At 37.2% G+C, this 16,354-nt stretch overlaps 1 protein-coding gene across 1 annotated transcript; it reads right to left on the reverse strand.

The window, feature by feature from the left end:
- Positions 1 to 2,528: 2,528 nt before the first annotated feature.
- On the reverse strand, positions 2,529 to 3,467 carry LOC126070940 (olfactory receptor 7G2-like). The gene has a single exon (XM_049875264.1). It carries the CDS (start codon positions 3,465 to 3,467, stop codon positions 2,529 to 2,531), a length of 939 nt encoding a protein of 312 aa, XP_049731221.1.
- Between the last annotated feature and the right edge of the window lie 12,887 nt (positions 3,468 to 16,354).

Consider the following 16,354-nt stretch of genomic DNA (forward strand, 5'->3'; position numbering starts at 1 on the left):
GCACTAGCTCAAACAAATGGAATAGAAGTAGAAAGAGCGAACATCCTTTTTTGTTCCTGATCCTAGAGGAAAGCACCCAGTCCATTAAGTGCAATGTTAGCTGTGAGTTTTTCATAGATGCCATTTATGAGGTTCAAGAAAGGGATACATATAGAGGCAGTAAAACTAATATGTTGAAACACATGAAAATGACAGTTATGTAGATCAAAAACAGTGAAATGCTGGCAATTTCATAGAGTCCAAACCAATATAAGGAACAGCAAAGAAAATAATAAATGTGAAATTCAAGATACTGGTAACTTCTGGGACAGAGAGAGGGTGACTAGACTGGGAGGGCCTACAGGGGGATTCTAAGATGATTGTAAATGTCCATTTTCCGATTTAGGTGCTGAGTATATGTGTTTTTATTGTATGAATATTCTATAAGAACTTCAGATATATTACACACATTTTTACATAAAAAATATATATTTCACAAATCAGATTGAAAGAATATGTTTCATACGCCGTATTTTAAATACCTTCTAGCATTAAAAGTATGGTTTCAAAATGTAGAGCTCATCATTATTTCACAAAGATCTTCTTAACGATACTTTTCCTAGGGACCTATCCCCACAGTTCAGAGATAGTAGTCCTTGAATGAGGTCCAGGAACCTGCAGCTTTAACAAAGGCCCAAAATGCTGCAGGTAATTTAAGGACATCATTGGGTGAACCACTCACTAGCAGAGGCCTTGGATGCCAGTTTGGGAGCTGTCCCTAGAAGTGGTGCTGAACAAAATGGAACTCAGTGATGAGTAGAGATGGGGGATCTCTGGGCCTTCAATTAATTTTCCAGGAAGTCATCCATTCTCAACACGAATTATCTCCTTAGTGTAATAATGATCCCCAATAAAAGCAAACTTTCTCCTAGCTTCTCTATAGTATCACAATTGACTCCTCCAATACCTGGCAGACCCCTTCTAAGACTGCAGTGATTCTATTTGCTTTATTCAAACACATTTGATGTGTGGCTTTCACCTGAAAAAGAATAAGAAACAGAAAGGGTGACTCAAGGTAAAAAGGAAAAAGTCAAAGTCATTGCTAGCAAGTAATCAGTGAGAAGGAATCATAGCAAATCAACTGTCAGGAAAAGATAATTCATCTTAGCTTGAATGCCCAATGATTATGTATTAGATTATATTGCTAGATTCACTTAAAATGCTGATACATACTTAAATTAAGGTAAGCAATGATAACTGCTAAAGCAAGTCTTATAAAATGTGTGAAAGCAAAAGGTTTTAATAGCAAAGAATATAGGGCAAGATAAGGAATACAATGATACCAGCCTAATTTCATTGAGTACTTCCTGAACCCAATGGGCTCCCCTCACACTACTGAGCCCAAATCTCTGGAATAGGCTAAGGAATCTGTTATTTAATAAGTTCTCCAGTCCTTATACTCATTAAGGTTGGAGGACAGCTTTTCAAGATGATTGGTCAAATGCACTCATAATAATCCCATTCTCCTCACAAAAGAATAGTTTAATAAGGGGCTTGTACATCCTAATTCGGGTGTATAAGCTATGAAATGATGTATTCTTAATGACTCACTGGAAGTACCACCTCTTCATTAAAAAACAAAAAACACGAAGTCATAGTCAGCTTTCTGAGATATGATGCCTGTAAGTGATGAAGCCATCTGGTGACCTTGAGGGAAACCAGTCATAGTATGCAACCAATCAAACATCACAAAGCTAGAGGAGAGCAAATTTAGGTTCCATGTTGAAATACTGTTATTCACTATGGTATACGATGGTTGTAGCAAAAGATTTGAAAGCAGAAACACAGATACTTGTATACCAATGTTCATTGCTGCACTATTCATAATAGCTATAAGGTGGAAACAGGCTAAATGTCCATCAACTGATGAATGGATACACAAAATATCATACATAGTATGAAATACTACTCAGCCATAAAGAGAAATAAAGTCCTAATACATACTACAACATAGATGAACGTTGAAAACATTATGCTGAGTGAAATGTCAGCCCCACTTATATGAAATACCTAGAATAAGCAAGTGTATAGAGTCCGAAGTTTATTAGTGGTTACCACGGCCATTAAGGACGAAAAAAGAAAGGGAGACTCATTGCTTAGGGGACACCGAGTTAAGGGTGATGAAAAAACTGTGAAAATGGATAGTGGTGATGGTTGAATAACATGAAGAATGTAATAAACGTCACTGAAAGGTACAACCAAAAAAATGTATAAATGGCAAATGTTTTGTTAAATATATATCTAACAAAAATAAAAGCAATAAATCAACATTTTAACGTACTGAATTATCAAAGTAAAAATTGTGATGACAGAAGTGTGCAAGTAAATATGCATACACATATGTAAAAATTATTTAAAATTAATAATAAACAAAAAAATTATCACAATGTAAAAAAACTTGTTACTGGAAGATTCTAACATTCTGATTCACCAAGTATTCTTTCACTTTGACTCATTTTAGAAGCACAAGCCTAAGGCAGATGATACAACTAAGAAAAAGAAGATGTTCTCCAGAAGAGTTTCTGCAAGGCCCCCTGCATGTCTCTGTTCCTCAGGCTGTAGATAAAGGGGTTCATCATTGGAGGGACCACAGTGTACATCACTGAGGCTACTGCTAAGTTCTTAGAAGAATGAGTAACTGCAGAAATAATGTAGACTCCAAAAACTGTCCCATAGAATAAGAAAACCACTGACAGGTGAGACCCACAGGTGGAGAAAGCTTTACACATTCCCCCAGCTGATGGCATGCTCAGAATGGAAGAGACAATTTTAATGTAAGAGAAAATAATCCCAAGGAGAGGAACACTACCCAATATGCTAGGTATTAAATATACCAGGATGTCATTGATGAGGGTATTGGAGCAGGCAAGTTTGATGACCTGAGCAAGTTTGCAGAAGAAGTGAGGGATTTCCAGGTCTGCACAGAAGGACAGATGCAGCACCATCAGACTGTGAAGCAGGGCATCCACCAAACTAATAAACAAGGAGAGTAGAATCAGCAGGCCACAGAGGTAAGAGTTCATGATGACTGTGTACCTCAGTGGATGGCAGATGGCCACATAGCGGTCATAGGCCATTGCTGCAAGGAGAAAGTTTTCTACACCTGCAAACATCAGAACAAAGCAAACCTGGGTGAGGCAGCCTGTGTAACTGATGGATTTGCTTTGCGTCTGGATGTTCACCAGCATCTTGGGGACCGTGGTGGTGCTGAAACAGATGTCAGCGAAGGACAAGTTGGAGAGGAAAAAGTACATGGGGGTGTGGAGGTGGGAGTCTGAGCTGATGGCCAGGATAATAAGTAGGTTCCCCAACACAGTGACGAGGTACATGGTCAGGAATAGTTCGAAGAGGAAGGGCTGCAGTTCTGAATCCTCTGAGACCCCCAGGAGGAAGAATGCTGCTACACCAGTTTGGTTTTCTGATGCCATGCTGTTGATGAGTCTGATGATAGAAGTGATAGAACATATAACAGATTTAGAAGAATTGTGTATTTCAGAGAAATTCTAGCATCTATTTTTTCTATATTGTGAAACTAAGTGAATACTACAAATTTTTCCTCTCTCTGTCCCTCTCTTCCCTTTTCTTTTCCTTTTCCCTTTCCCTCTTTGTCTTTCTCTCCCTTCACCTGTCTCTGTCCCATCCTCTCTCACTTTCTCCCTCCTGTTTTCTCTCTATTCTTCTCTCTCTTCCATCACCACATCTTTCAAAAATCTCTCACCTGAATAAAGACACAAGTGCTCTCCCTGGTTTTAAAGATCCTTTACTCTCTGAACAAATAGGTAGTATCTTTGTGTTTATTGTATCTCTACTATTTTTTCACATTGTGCCAACTAACAGGAATAAAGTAGAAAAAAATACATGGCTTTTTCCTTGGGAATTTTCCTAAGCCTTCAAACTAGCATAAAAACAAACTCTACATCTATGTTTTTAGAGCAGCGGTTCTCAAACTCCTCTTTTCATCAGAATCAGCTGAAAAACTTGTTAAGCCCCACCCTGAGAGTATTGAATTCAGAATTTGAGGTCTAAGGCTCTAAAATTTTTCTTTCTAACCATTTCTCAAATGCTACTGTTGCTGGTCTGGGGATCACACTTTGAGGTTCACTGTTCTAGAGCATCAACCATTGTGGCCCATGTATAATAAATTCATATTCAGGGAAGAACAGATTTGATGTACCTCAAGAGGAGATGGCGACCTGGCTCACCATGCTCTGCTGAGGGAGCTGGCCAGGAGTTCAATCTCATGACTCAACTAAGCTTTTTCATTTTCAGTTGTTCCTCAAAATCTGTCCTTTATATTCTTATTTCCATTTAAATGTTCCATCATTTAGGTTCTTATTCCTTGTCATGGATTCAATTGTGTCCCCCCAAAATATGTATCAATTTGGCTATGCCATGATTCCCAGTATTATGTGAATGTCCGCCATTTTGTTATCTTATGTGATTTTTCCCATGTATTGCAAATATCCTATCATTATGTTGTTAATGAGATGGATCAGCAGCAGTTATGTTGATGAGATCTACAAGATTAGATTGTCTTAAGCTGGTCTGTTTTGAGATATAAAAGAGAGAAATGAACAGAGAGATGTGGGGACCTCATACTACCAAGAAGCAAGAGCCAGGAGAATAGCACATCCTTTGTATTTGGGGTTTCTGCACTGAGAAGCTCCTAGTCCAGAATAAGATTGATGACAAGGGCCTTCCTCCAGGGCCAACAGTAAGAGAAAACCTTACCCTGGAGCTGACACCCTGAATTTGGACTTCTAGCCTACTAGACTATGAGAGAACTTGTCTGCTGAAGCCATCCATGTGTGCTATTTCTGTTATAACAGCACTAGATGACTAGGACGTCCCTTGTTATTATTGTTTTAATTAACAGTATTATCAGAAAGCATAGTAATAAACATCATAATTATTATAAACCGCTGTCATTACCAACACTAACACTTACTGATCTCTGATTATTGGCGGGCATAGTTTTCAGGATTTACTATATTACCTGTTTTTATTCTCACAATGGACATATGAATAAGGTGCTCCTGTTATCTCACATTTTATCCATGACCTCGTGTAAAGGTAAAAGAAAAGTGAAGTTGCAGATACAAAGTACATGGTACTCTGCAAAGAGGTAAAAACAGGATTTGAATTCCGGCTGCCAGAACTTGGAGCTGACCTTATACGACCACTGTTTTTGGGTGATATAATCTCTGAGTAGGGCAGGACAAGGCATCCGGAAGGGTCAAAAAATTCTACTTGCCTCTTGAAACCTTTCACCTGAATTAAAACCAAGTGCTTTCCCTGGTATTTGAGGTCATTTGCTCTCTGACTACATAGGTAGTATCCAACAGGTGACAGAATCAAAACAGGACCCAAACTCAGGATGTGATGTCAACCTACAATGTACTAGCTGAAACCTTAAGCTTAACAGCTATTATGAAATGAGATTTCCTTTTCTTCCAGTTATTTGAAGATTGAAATATTATTCTCATAAGTTGATATATACCCATTGCAGGTGAGTTGATTTCCACTCATTGTGACCCTATAGGACAGAACTGCCACATAGAATTTCTAAGGCTGAAAACTTTACAGAAGCTGACTGCCATGTCTTTCTCCTGTGGGGAAGCTGGTGTGTTCAAACTGCCAACTTTTGATTAGCAGCTGAGTGCTTAATCACTGCGCTAACAGGGCATCCAGGTGATATGCAGCATATTTTTTTTGCCCAAAGCTCAAGAATGGGAGGAAGGAGGAAATGCACGAGCCTTGAAAAAACTGGAGGAAAAAAGCAACAATTTTTTTAGTGTGTTCAAAGCAGAATCTTGACATCTCTACTTTTTAACAATTTTAAAAGATCTTTTGCAGCAGATTTCTCCAATGAAATACATCATTTGATTTCTTGACTGCTGCTTCCATGGATGTTGATTGTGGTTCCAAGTAAAATGAAATCCTTGACAACTTCAATCTTTTCTCCACTTATCATGATGTTGCTTTTTGACCCAATGTGAAAATTTTTGTTTTCTTTATGTTGAGGTGTAATCCATACTGAGTGCTGTAGTCTTTGATCTTCATCTGTAGGTGTTTCAGCCCTCTTCACTTCCAGCAAGCAAGGTTGTGTCATCTGTACATTTATGATTATTAATTCGTCTTCCTCCAATCCTGATGCTACGTTCTTCTTCATAAAGCCACCTTCTCAGATTAAATGGTCAGCATACAGATTGAACAGATATGGTGAAAGGATACAATTCTGATATACACCTTTTCAGATTTTAAACCATCAATTATTCCCTCGTTGTATCTGAACAAAAGTCTCTTGGTCTATGTACAGTTCACAAAAGCACAATTAAGTGTTCTGGAATTCCCATTCTTCCCGGTGTTATCTGTGATTTCTTAGGATCCACAAGTTTATTTGAATGTGTTTGCATTGTCAATAATAATAATAATAATAAAAGATGGTAAACATCTTTCTCGTTTTCTTTGCTTTCAGTCAAGATCTATGCGGCATCGACAATGATATCCCTGGTTCCACATTCTCTTCTGTATCCAGCTTGAATTTCTGGCAATTCCTTGTCGATGTACTCCTGTAATGGTTGTTTTAAATTATCTTCAGCAAAATTTTACTTGTGTGTGATGTTAATCATATTATTTGATAATTTCCACATTGTTATGCCACCTTTCTTTGGAATGGGCACAAATATGGATATCTTCCACTCGATTGGTCAGGTAGCTGTCTTCCCAATTTCTTGGCAAAGATGAGTACTTCCAGCATTGGATACATTTGTTGAAACATCTCAACTGGTATTCCCTCAATTCCTAGAGCCTTGTTTTTCACCAATGCCTCAGTGTACCTTGGACTTCTTCCTTCAATACTATCAGATCTTGATCATATGCTACCTCCTGAAATAGTTCAGCATCAACCAATTCTATTTGTACAGTGACTCTGTGTATATCTTCCATCTTCTTCTTATGGTTCCTGCATCGTTCAATACTATGTCCATAGAATTCTTCGATATTGCAACTTGAGGATTGAATTTTTTCTTTAGTTCTTTCAGCCTGAGATATGTCAATCCTGTTCTTCCCTTTTGATTTTCTAACTCCAGGTCTGTGCACATTTCATTATAATATTAAACTTTGTTGTCTCAAGCTTCCCTTTGGAATGTTTTGTCCAGCTCTTTTACTTTATTGTTTCTTCCATTTGATTTAGCTACTCTAAGTTCAAGAGCAAGTTTAAGAGTCAAGAGCAAGTTTTGGTCTTTTCTTTCATTCCTGTCTTTTTTAATGACCTTTTGCTCTCTTCAATTATGATGTCTTTCCACAACTCATCTGGTCTTCAGTTATTAGTGTTTGAAATCTTAAAAAGGAAAGGTGCCATTTGGAGGACTAAAGTGTGCCTGACTCAAGCCATGTTATTTTCAATGGCCTCATGTGCATAAGAAAGCTGGACAATGAAAATAGAAGGCCAAAGAAGAATTGGTGTGTTTAAATTACAGTGTTAGGAAATAATATTGAATATATCATGGACTGCCAGAAGAAGAACAAATCTATCTTGAAAGACGTATAGCCAGAATGCTCCTTAGAAGCAAGGATGGCAAGACTTTGTCTCACATACTTTGGACATGTTATCAGGAGGGAACAGTCCCTGCAGAAGTACATAATGCTTGGTAAAGTAGAAGATCAGCAAAAAAGTGGAAGACACTCAGTGAGATGGACTGACATGGTGACCGCAACAATGGGCTCAAACAATAGCAAAAATTGTGAGAAATGTGTGGGAGTGGGCAGTGTTTTGTTCTGTGTAGTACACAGGGTTGCTGAGCCAGAACTGAGCCCATGGCACCTAATAACAACAGCAAGCAGAATCCTAAAATGACAAAGACACAATCTAACAACACAAACATCTAGGCTGCTTGACAGGAGGGTCCCAACAGTAGTAGAAAATTGAGGAACATTGTCAAGTCAGCCTTAAAGGAGAAAAAAACATAGAGCAAAGTATACCTGGACACTTCAAATGCTTGTATAATTGAGGTACTTAAAAAATGTAATCAATACAAATTGCTTAGCAGGAAGCCTGGAACCTGGTGAGTGTGAAGTATTTAGATTATCATGATAATTGAATAAGATAATGTAACTTCATTGTTTTAGAAATTTCTTACCTTGTCACACACAACAATGTATGAAATAAACACATATATACTCTTTTCTGTTTAACTGCCGCTCACATTTTTACACATAAATCAGTGGAAGAGGGAACCATTCAATTTCAAAAGCAATGTCACAATTAATATCTATTAATAGGTTATTACTCCTAAATTTATTTTCTAATTTCTTTACTCCCTTCCCATATAGCCCACAGTGATCTGTTCCTCCCTTCCTTTCTCCCTTTTTATGGCAGACGGTGGAAAAAATCCCATGCTGCTCAGTAGCTTCATTGATTCCCTATTCCTTTTATGTTTTGACTTAGCATCTCCATTGTAAAATTAGCAGATGTTAGAAAAAGAAATATTGAAAATCAATCATGGAATTTTGGATCTTCTTTCCTTCTGTAGCTGGCTGGGTCCTATCAAAGCCTGAGTCAGGAAATATTGGCCACTGCCTTGTGTGGGAATCTCAAGGTTGTGTACTAAGATCAACTCTAGGACACTTCCATTTCCTATGTTAAGATGAGACCCTCAAGAATATCTAGGTCCCTAAAACCAGGTAAAAGTTAACTGACTATGTCCTTGATGCATTTGCCAATTATTCTTATGAACCAATGCTTTAGAAAAAGTCTGTGAAGGAAAACTACAAACCACTACTGCAAGAAACCAAAGGAGACCTACATAAATGGAAAGATATATCATGCTCATGGATAGGTAGACTCAACATTCTGAAAAGGACAATTCTACCGAAAGTTATTTACAAATACAATACCAATCCAAATACCAACAACATTCTTTAAAGAGATGGAAAAAACAGATCATTAACTTCATATGGAAAGGGAAGAAACCCCATAAAGTGCAACCAGCTAGGTACTGGTTATCAAAACAGCCTGGTACTGGTACCAGTACAATGACAGATACATTGACCAACGAACCAGAACTGAGTACCCAGATGTAAATTCATCCACCTATGATCACCTGATTTTTGACAAGGGCCTAAAGCCCATCAAATGGGGAAAAGACAGTCTTTTTAACAAATGGTGCAGGCAAAATTGGTGGATGTCCATCTGCAAAAAAGTGAAACAGGACTCACACCTCACACCATATATAAAAACTAACTCAAAATGGATCAAAGACCTAAATAAAGAGCCTAAAACTATGAAGTTCATAAAAGAAAAAAAAAAGATCAACACTAGAGGCCCTAATACATGGCCTTAACAAGATACAAGCCACAACCACCCATACACAAACTCCAGAAGATAAGCTAGATAACTGGGATCTTCTAAAAATTAAATACTTATGTTCATCAAAATAATCCTCCAAAAGAGTAAAAACAGAATCTACAAACTGGGGGAAAAAATGTGGCTATTACAAATCAGACAAAATTTTAATCTCTAAAATTTACAAGAATATCCAACACCTCTAGAACAAAAAGACAAAATTGTCCAATTAAAAAATGGGCAAAGGAAATGAACAGACACTTCACCAAAGAAGACATTCAAGCGGCCAACAGGCACATGAGGAAATGCTCGTGATCACTAGCCATTAGAGAAATGCAAATCAAAACCACGATGAAATTCCATCTCACCCTGGCATTACTGGCATGAATTAAAAAAAAAAAAAACAGGAAATAACAAAAGTTGGAGAGGTGGTGGGGAGATCGGAACTCTTATGCAGTACTGGTGGGAATGCAAAGTGATGCAACCATTTTGAAAAACAATATGGCCCTTCCTTAGAAAGCTAGAAATAGAAATACCATATGAGCCAGCAATCCTACTCTCAGGAATATATTCTAGAGAAATAAGAGTTGTCACACGAATAGACATATGCACACCCATGTTCATTGCAGCATTGTTCATAACAGCAAAAAGATGGAAACAACCTAGATGCCCATCAACACGAATGGATAATCAAACTGTGGTACATACATACAATGGAATATTACACAACAATAAAGAACAGTGATGAATCTATGAAGCATCTCATAAAATGGATGAATCTAAAGGACATTATGCTGAGTGAAATAAGTCAATCACAAAAGAACAAATACTGTATGAGACCACTAGTACAAAAACTCATGGAAAGGTTTACACACACAAAAAAACAATCTTTGATGGTTATGAGGGAGGGGAGGAATGGGGATGGAAAAACACTAAATAGGCAATAGATAAGCAGCAACTTTGGTGAAGGCTAAGTCAGTACCAAATACTGGGGAAGCCAGCACAACTTGTACAAGGCAAGATCATGGAAGCTCCATAGACACATCCAAACTCCCTGAGGTATCGAATTGCTGGGCTGAGGGCTGTGGGGACCACGGTCTTGGGGAACATCTAGCTCAATTGGCATAACATAGTTTATAAAGAAAATGTTCTACACCCTACTTTGGTGAGTAGTGTCTGGAGTCTTAAAAGCCTGTGAGCAGCCATCTAGGATACTCCACTGGCCTCCCCACTTCGGGAGCAAGAAAGAATGAAGAAAACTAAAGATACAAGGGAAAGATCAGTCCAAAGGACTAATAGACCACATCTACCATGGCCTCCACCGGACTGAGCCCTGTAAAACTAGATGGTGCCTGGCTACCACCACTGACTGTTATGAAAAGGATCACAATAGACAGTCCCAGACAAAGCTGGAGGAAAATGTAGAACAAAATTCTAACTCAAAAAGAAAGACCAGACCTGCTGGCCTGACAGAGAACGGAGAAACCCTGAGAGTATGGCTCCCGGACACACTTTCAGCTCAGTAATAAAGTCATTCCTGAGGTTCCCCCTTCAGCCAAAGATTAGACAGTCCCTAAAACAAAATGAGACAAAAGGGGCACACTAGCCCAGGGGCAAGGACTAGAAGGCAGGAGGGAAAAGGAAAGCTGGTAATAGGAAATTCAGGTTTGAGAAGGGAGAATGTTGACATGTTGTGGGGTTGTTAATGTCATAAAACAATATGTGTACTAACTGTTTAATGAGAAACTACTTTGTTCTGTAAACCTTCATCTAAAGTACAACAACAACAAAAAATAAGAAAGTGGCAAGTCAGACCTATCAGCTGACTGGCAGAGCTAGGGAGACACAATCAGAATTCAGGGCTACCAGGGCAGTCAGGACTTAAGAACCAAAATCCCAGAAAAAAAAGGAACACAGAGAAATGAGCCTGACATTACGTGCTGCTATTTTCTTTCAGGAATGTGTTTTATTTCCTAGCTGCACAGAGTTAAGACACCCAAGTTGAAAAGGACACACAAAGGCTAAAAATAAACCCTGAGCTTTCTCAGCCTTCACAGGCAGGGACTCTGGTAAATACTCCAAGCTTTCATTAATCAATGAGGATGAAATTCAATAGTCATTATCTTTTCAAGAGAAATGACTGGGCAGGGAAACTGAGAAGACTTTTGGAGTGGTGTCAATGTTGAATTTTTTGATCTGGGTGGTAGTTACATGACCATGTTTATTTTGCAAAAATCATTAATATATTTGTAATTTGCATACTGTTCTGTACATATGTTAAATGTTGATAAAGTAGAAAACCAGCATCACTTGCCATAAGAAAAAATGAAACATTGCTAACATAGTAATAAAGAGGGACATTAAAAAAAAAAAAAAAGTCTGAGAAAGTGTCTATTTCAAGGGTAAACAACTCATTAAGATTCTTATTTTTTTAGCTTAACTGCGCAAGGCAAAAAAATTCTGCTCCCCCAACACAAACATCCAGGCTGTTTGACAGGAAGTTCTGGGCCCTAAGCATGAAAATAAAAAACCGTAATAGCATCAATTAATTGGTGTAAGGTTTGGACTCACACACAACTAATTTTAATCCAGTATCTTTTTTTAATCCAGTTTTTTTTTTCTATCAAAAAGGATTTTTTAGAACTCTGAGAATCTTCCATCACCTCATTGTATAATGGGAACCATCATAAAACCTTATAGCAGTTGGCAAGGATGAAAAACGAATAGACAAAAGCATCAAGCACAGTGTTCAAAATATAACAACCACTCAGTATTTCCCATTGTGATTTGTTCTGCATGGGCACAGCATGATGGTTCATTACAGAAGGGAGTAATTGGTGCATCAAAATCGGGGAAGAGTAGAGACAGAAAGAACATCTCTACCAAGATAACTGCAAATTTTAGGGGGAACAGACATGCTAAAACTTCACTGGGACTCCTCCTCGTGTAAAAAAGCATGGGAAAGAAAGAGCCCAAATGAATATGAATGATATCAATGTTCATTTGTAATGGACATATTATAAAATATATAGCAATTAAAATGAATAAATTAGACACAGATACATCAACCCAAATAATAAAAACTCAGAAGAGAAAAGCACCTCGTATAAAATGACATCTATAGGAATGGAAAATTTAAACAAGTTTTAAAATTACATACACATAAATTTACACTTTTAATTATGAAACATTTCAAGCATACCGAGAAGCACAGAGAAAAATCATAAAAGCCTATTTTTGCACCAGTTTGCACCATCTAATTAAAGCCAACTTCACCGAACAATTCATGTAGAAATTGTCGACAGGAAACCTAAATTGCTATTTAAATCTTTACCAAAAATACAATAAAATATTATTTTTTAAAAATGCTGCCATGCTTCCATTGAGAATTTTTTTAAATAAAATAATGCGTACTTATTTGAAATCCTCTTTTATTTTTACACATTCGTAATATTTTTACCTCCCCCAGGGAAACTGCTACACAGAACTTGGGATGCATTAGTCACCTGTGTTTTCAATACATATATTATGATTCTATCCATAAAGAATGTTTTTATTTTGCCTTAGATAACTTTTTACAATACGATTGTTTCTTTAAAATAATACATGTGATGATGTGTCAGTATTGCTTTGGTTCATTAACCCCAGCTACCTTCAGATACTCCACTCTTTGATTACATCACAACTTAACCTTTTTCCAGCTGATGGGCATTGTCGTTGTGGTATACCTGCACATGTACAGTTAAAATATACCAGAGACCAACCAAATTCGAGACTGTGGTTGCCTGTTAGGAATGGAAGAAGGGAAATGGAGGGTAATATAAAGGGCGTCTTTGTGCATTCTACTTAGTTACTTCAAAAAAAAAAAAAAAAACCCTTTAATAGCAAAAGTCAACATTTATTGATTCTGGAAACATTGATACATGGGTATTTGTCCTGTCATTCTGTGCTGTGTTGTCTTTAAAATATGTAGTAGAACACTAGTAGACTTTGAATATAGCTTGTGGGGTCACCCTCATTCTCCACATCCTATCTGAGTCCTCATAGCTCAGGAATTGGGTCAAGACCAAAGATCTTCCCTAGTAAAGGATGTTAAGACTCAGATATTGAAAGATAAGGAGAAGCTGACCACATGCCCTTGCCCCCTACCAAAGAACTAAAAGAAAATTTTAGAGAATTCTAAAGCATTCATAAAAACTGAGCAAGGACAGGTTTCTCTTGAGGAAGAAAAAAATCCCTGGAACTTCAGGGTCAGAGTAGATCATTAGCAGAATGAGAGCTGATCAAGTACTGGAGCAAAGGTACAAGGAAGCATGTTAAGAATATGATGAACAATTAGGCAGGGACCTCACAGATAATCCCATTCTGCTCCTCTTCTATCTGTACTCAACTCACTGCTGTCCAAAATAGGCTGATAGAAAAAGACCTCTCCCTATTTACAAAAGATAAACTTGGGGATGTTAGATTACCTTGGTGCCAGAACTAAAGAATGACATTCAGTTCGCCTCTGGAGGTTGAAGGATAAAAATGGAAGCTCTGTATTGAGGAAGCACAAGAGGCAAAGTGAAGGGCCAGGCAGGCTCCTGTGGAAAGTGTTGGTCCTTGGGACAAAGCTCAAGTGCGCTGCTACTTACCAGGGCAGGGCTGTAGAGTGGGTGGTCACAGGTAGACTATTTATAGTCTCTGTCGCCCTTGAGGGTTCAATATGCAAAGCATCTCATTAGTCAAACTCTTGCAAATCCCTATGAAGCAAGTCTCAGAGAGGGAAGAGCTTCATGTTGGCTGACTTCCTCATTCTGAGAGGTCAGGAATATGCATTGGTATGCATTACTTTCTCTTCCCTCCACCTCCTTCTTCTCACATCCACTTCAAATAACTTACAAACACGGGCACACCTCTATTCTGTAATTGATGCTAGTCTTCTTCCACAATATATGTTGAAAGAAACTGCTACCCTAACTATAATGACAGGAAGACTAACACCTCTTTTAGGCTAAAAAAAATAGTGTATTTATAAAGGGATATGAATTCCTGATATACATACAAGTGATAATACAGTGAATGTATCCTAAAAAATGAAAGCACCAACAACTATTTCTATGTATATTGCTCATTGGAGGTTTATCCAATTTCTACATATTATTTCAGCCCTTTCTATTTTCTGTAATCAAAATCAGCTGAACATGTAACAGACATTTTATTACCTTTTGAAAGTTTTACTACCAATGTTTTCAGTTTCAAAGTAGTAACTTCAATATACATTTCTTTTCCACTATGGGTTGAGACTATTGCTCTTTGTTATCAACAATGTTGAAGTAGATTATGAATGATCAGATAACCAGTCAACATGACATACAATGTACCTTGGTGATTGTAACTAACTGTTGTTTGGGGTGTGTTCCTTAAGACAGTAAACTTGTTTTTTGGTGACTGGTACATTACTATAATTAAGACCTGCAATTCTGATGCAGGGGTAGATACAACAGGGCTCTTGATCTGAAAAGAGAGCTCCTCAAAAAAGACCAACACATAAATGTGCAGTTTATGTCTAAAATGGTATTACAGAGAATGGCTCCATTCTTTAATAAAAACAAAGGGCTCTCCAGAAATATCATAAATATATACTTCCCAAAAGAAGAAAAATAATGGGCTATAGCATGTGAAAGAGTCTCAACCTCATAATAAATATTATTATTTAATATTATGTAATAATATTTTATACCCACTAAATCATCACAATAAATGAAAATGTATTGTTGAAGAAGTCAAACACCAGGGACTTCTAAAGCCAAAAAAAAAAAAAAAACCCAAACCCAGTGCCGTCGAGTCGATTCGACTCATAGAGTAGAACTGCCCCATAGAGTTTCCAAGGAGCGCCTGGCAGATTCAAACTGTCGGCCCTTTGGTTAGCAGCCGTAACACTTAACCCGTATGCCACCAGGGTTTCCGGGACTTCTAAAGGGAATTTAAGTTGATTCAGTCACTTAGGAAAACCCTTTGGAACTACATGGAGGCAAACAGACCTTCACTATACCCAACGACATTACCCCAAGTATAAAACTCTTGCTCATTTGCACAAGGACATGTACGGAAATATTCAAACAACTTCATTCCTAATAGCAAAAAACTAGCTACCAACAGTTCCATTGACATCAGAAGGAGGCTATTTTTTTTAAATCACTATGCGTAATGTAAAAATATACAGTATTGGAAATAAATGAATTAGTGCTACACCTGACAATAGGGTTGAACTTCAGAAGCACAATGGTGAGAGAGACAATCAAGACTCCATATTTATCTATTATGATTAAATTTTTAATAAGTTTCATAAGACACACATTTATTTAATAAATCACCTACAGATTCATACAGCAGTGATATAAAGATGCTGTTGAATACTTTGAAAATGCGAGATTGTAAAGCAAAAAATGATTAAATACTGGAAATTTCATAAAATGCAACCTGATAAAAAAAATCGCAAAAAAAAAAAAAAAGATAAAAACAGAATTCAGGATAATAGTTATTATTGGGAATTGGGAGAGTGATGTGATTAGATGACTGCAAGTGGAATCTATGGGGGTAGTAATGTTTTTTTTCTTAATTCAGTGATGGGTATATGTGTTTTCATTATACTACTATTTTGTAAGAACTACAGATACATTTTTTTTTTTTTTTTTTACAGATACATTTTATACATTACTTTGGATATGATCTTTTTATTGTGGTGAAAATAAACACAAAATTCACCGTCTCAACTATTTCTATGTGTACAGTTCAGTGGCACCGATTACTTTTTTCAAGTTGTACAACCATTATCATTACCATTTTCCAATATATTCCACCCCATTTAACATAAACTCAATGCCCCCTAAGCAAAAACTTCCCCTTCCCCTGGTAACAATAATCTTTCCTTTCTATTTATTTGCTTATTTCATATAAATGAGATCATACAGTATTTTTCCTTTTGTG

The sequence above is a fragment of the Elephas maximus genome, chromosome 3 (assembly GCF_024166365.1).
Source record: "Elephas maximus indicus isolate mEleMax1 chromosome 3, mEleMax1 primary haplotype, whole genome shotgun sequence".
Lineage (NCBI taxonomy): Eukaryota > Metazoa > Chordata > Mammalia > Proboscidea > Elephantidae > Elephas > Elephas maximus.

Bases quoted from the DNA above. Each gene is read 5' to 3' on its own strand.
- LOC126070940 (XM_049875264.1), bottom strand. From the start codon at position 3,467: ATGGCATCAGAAAACCAAACTGGTGTAGCAGCATTCTTCCTCCTGGGG.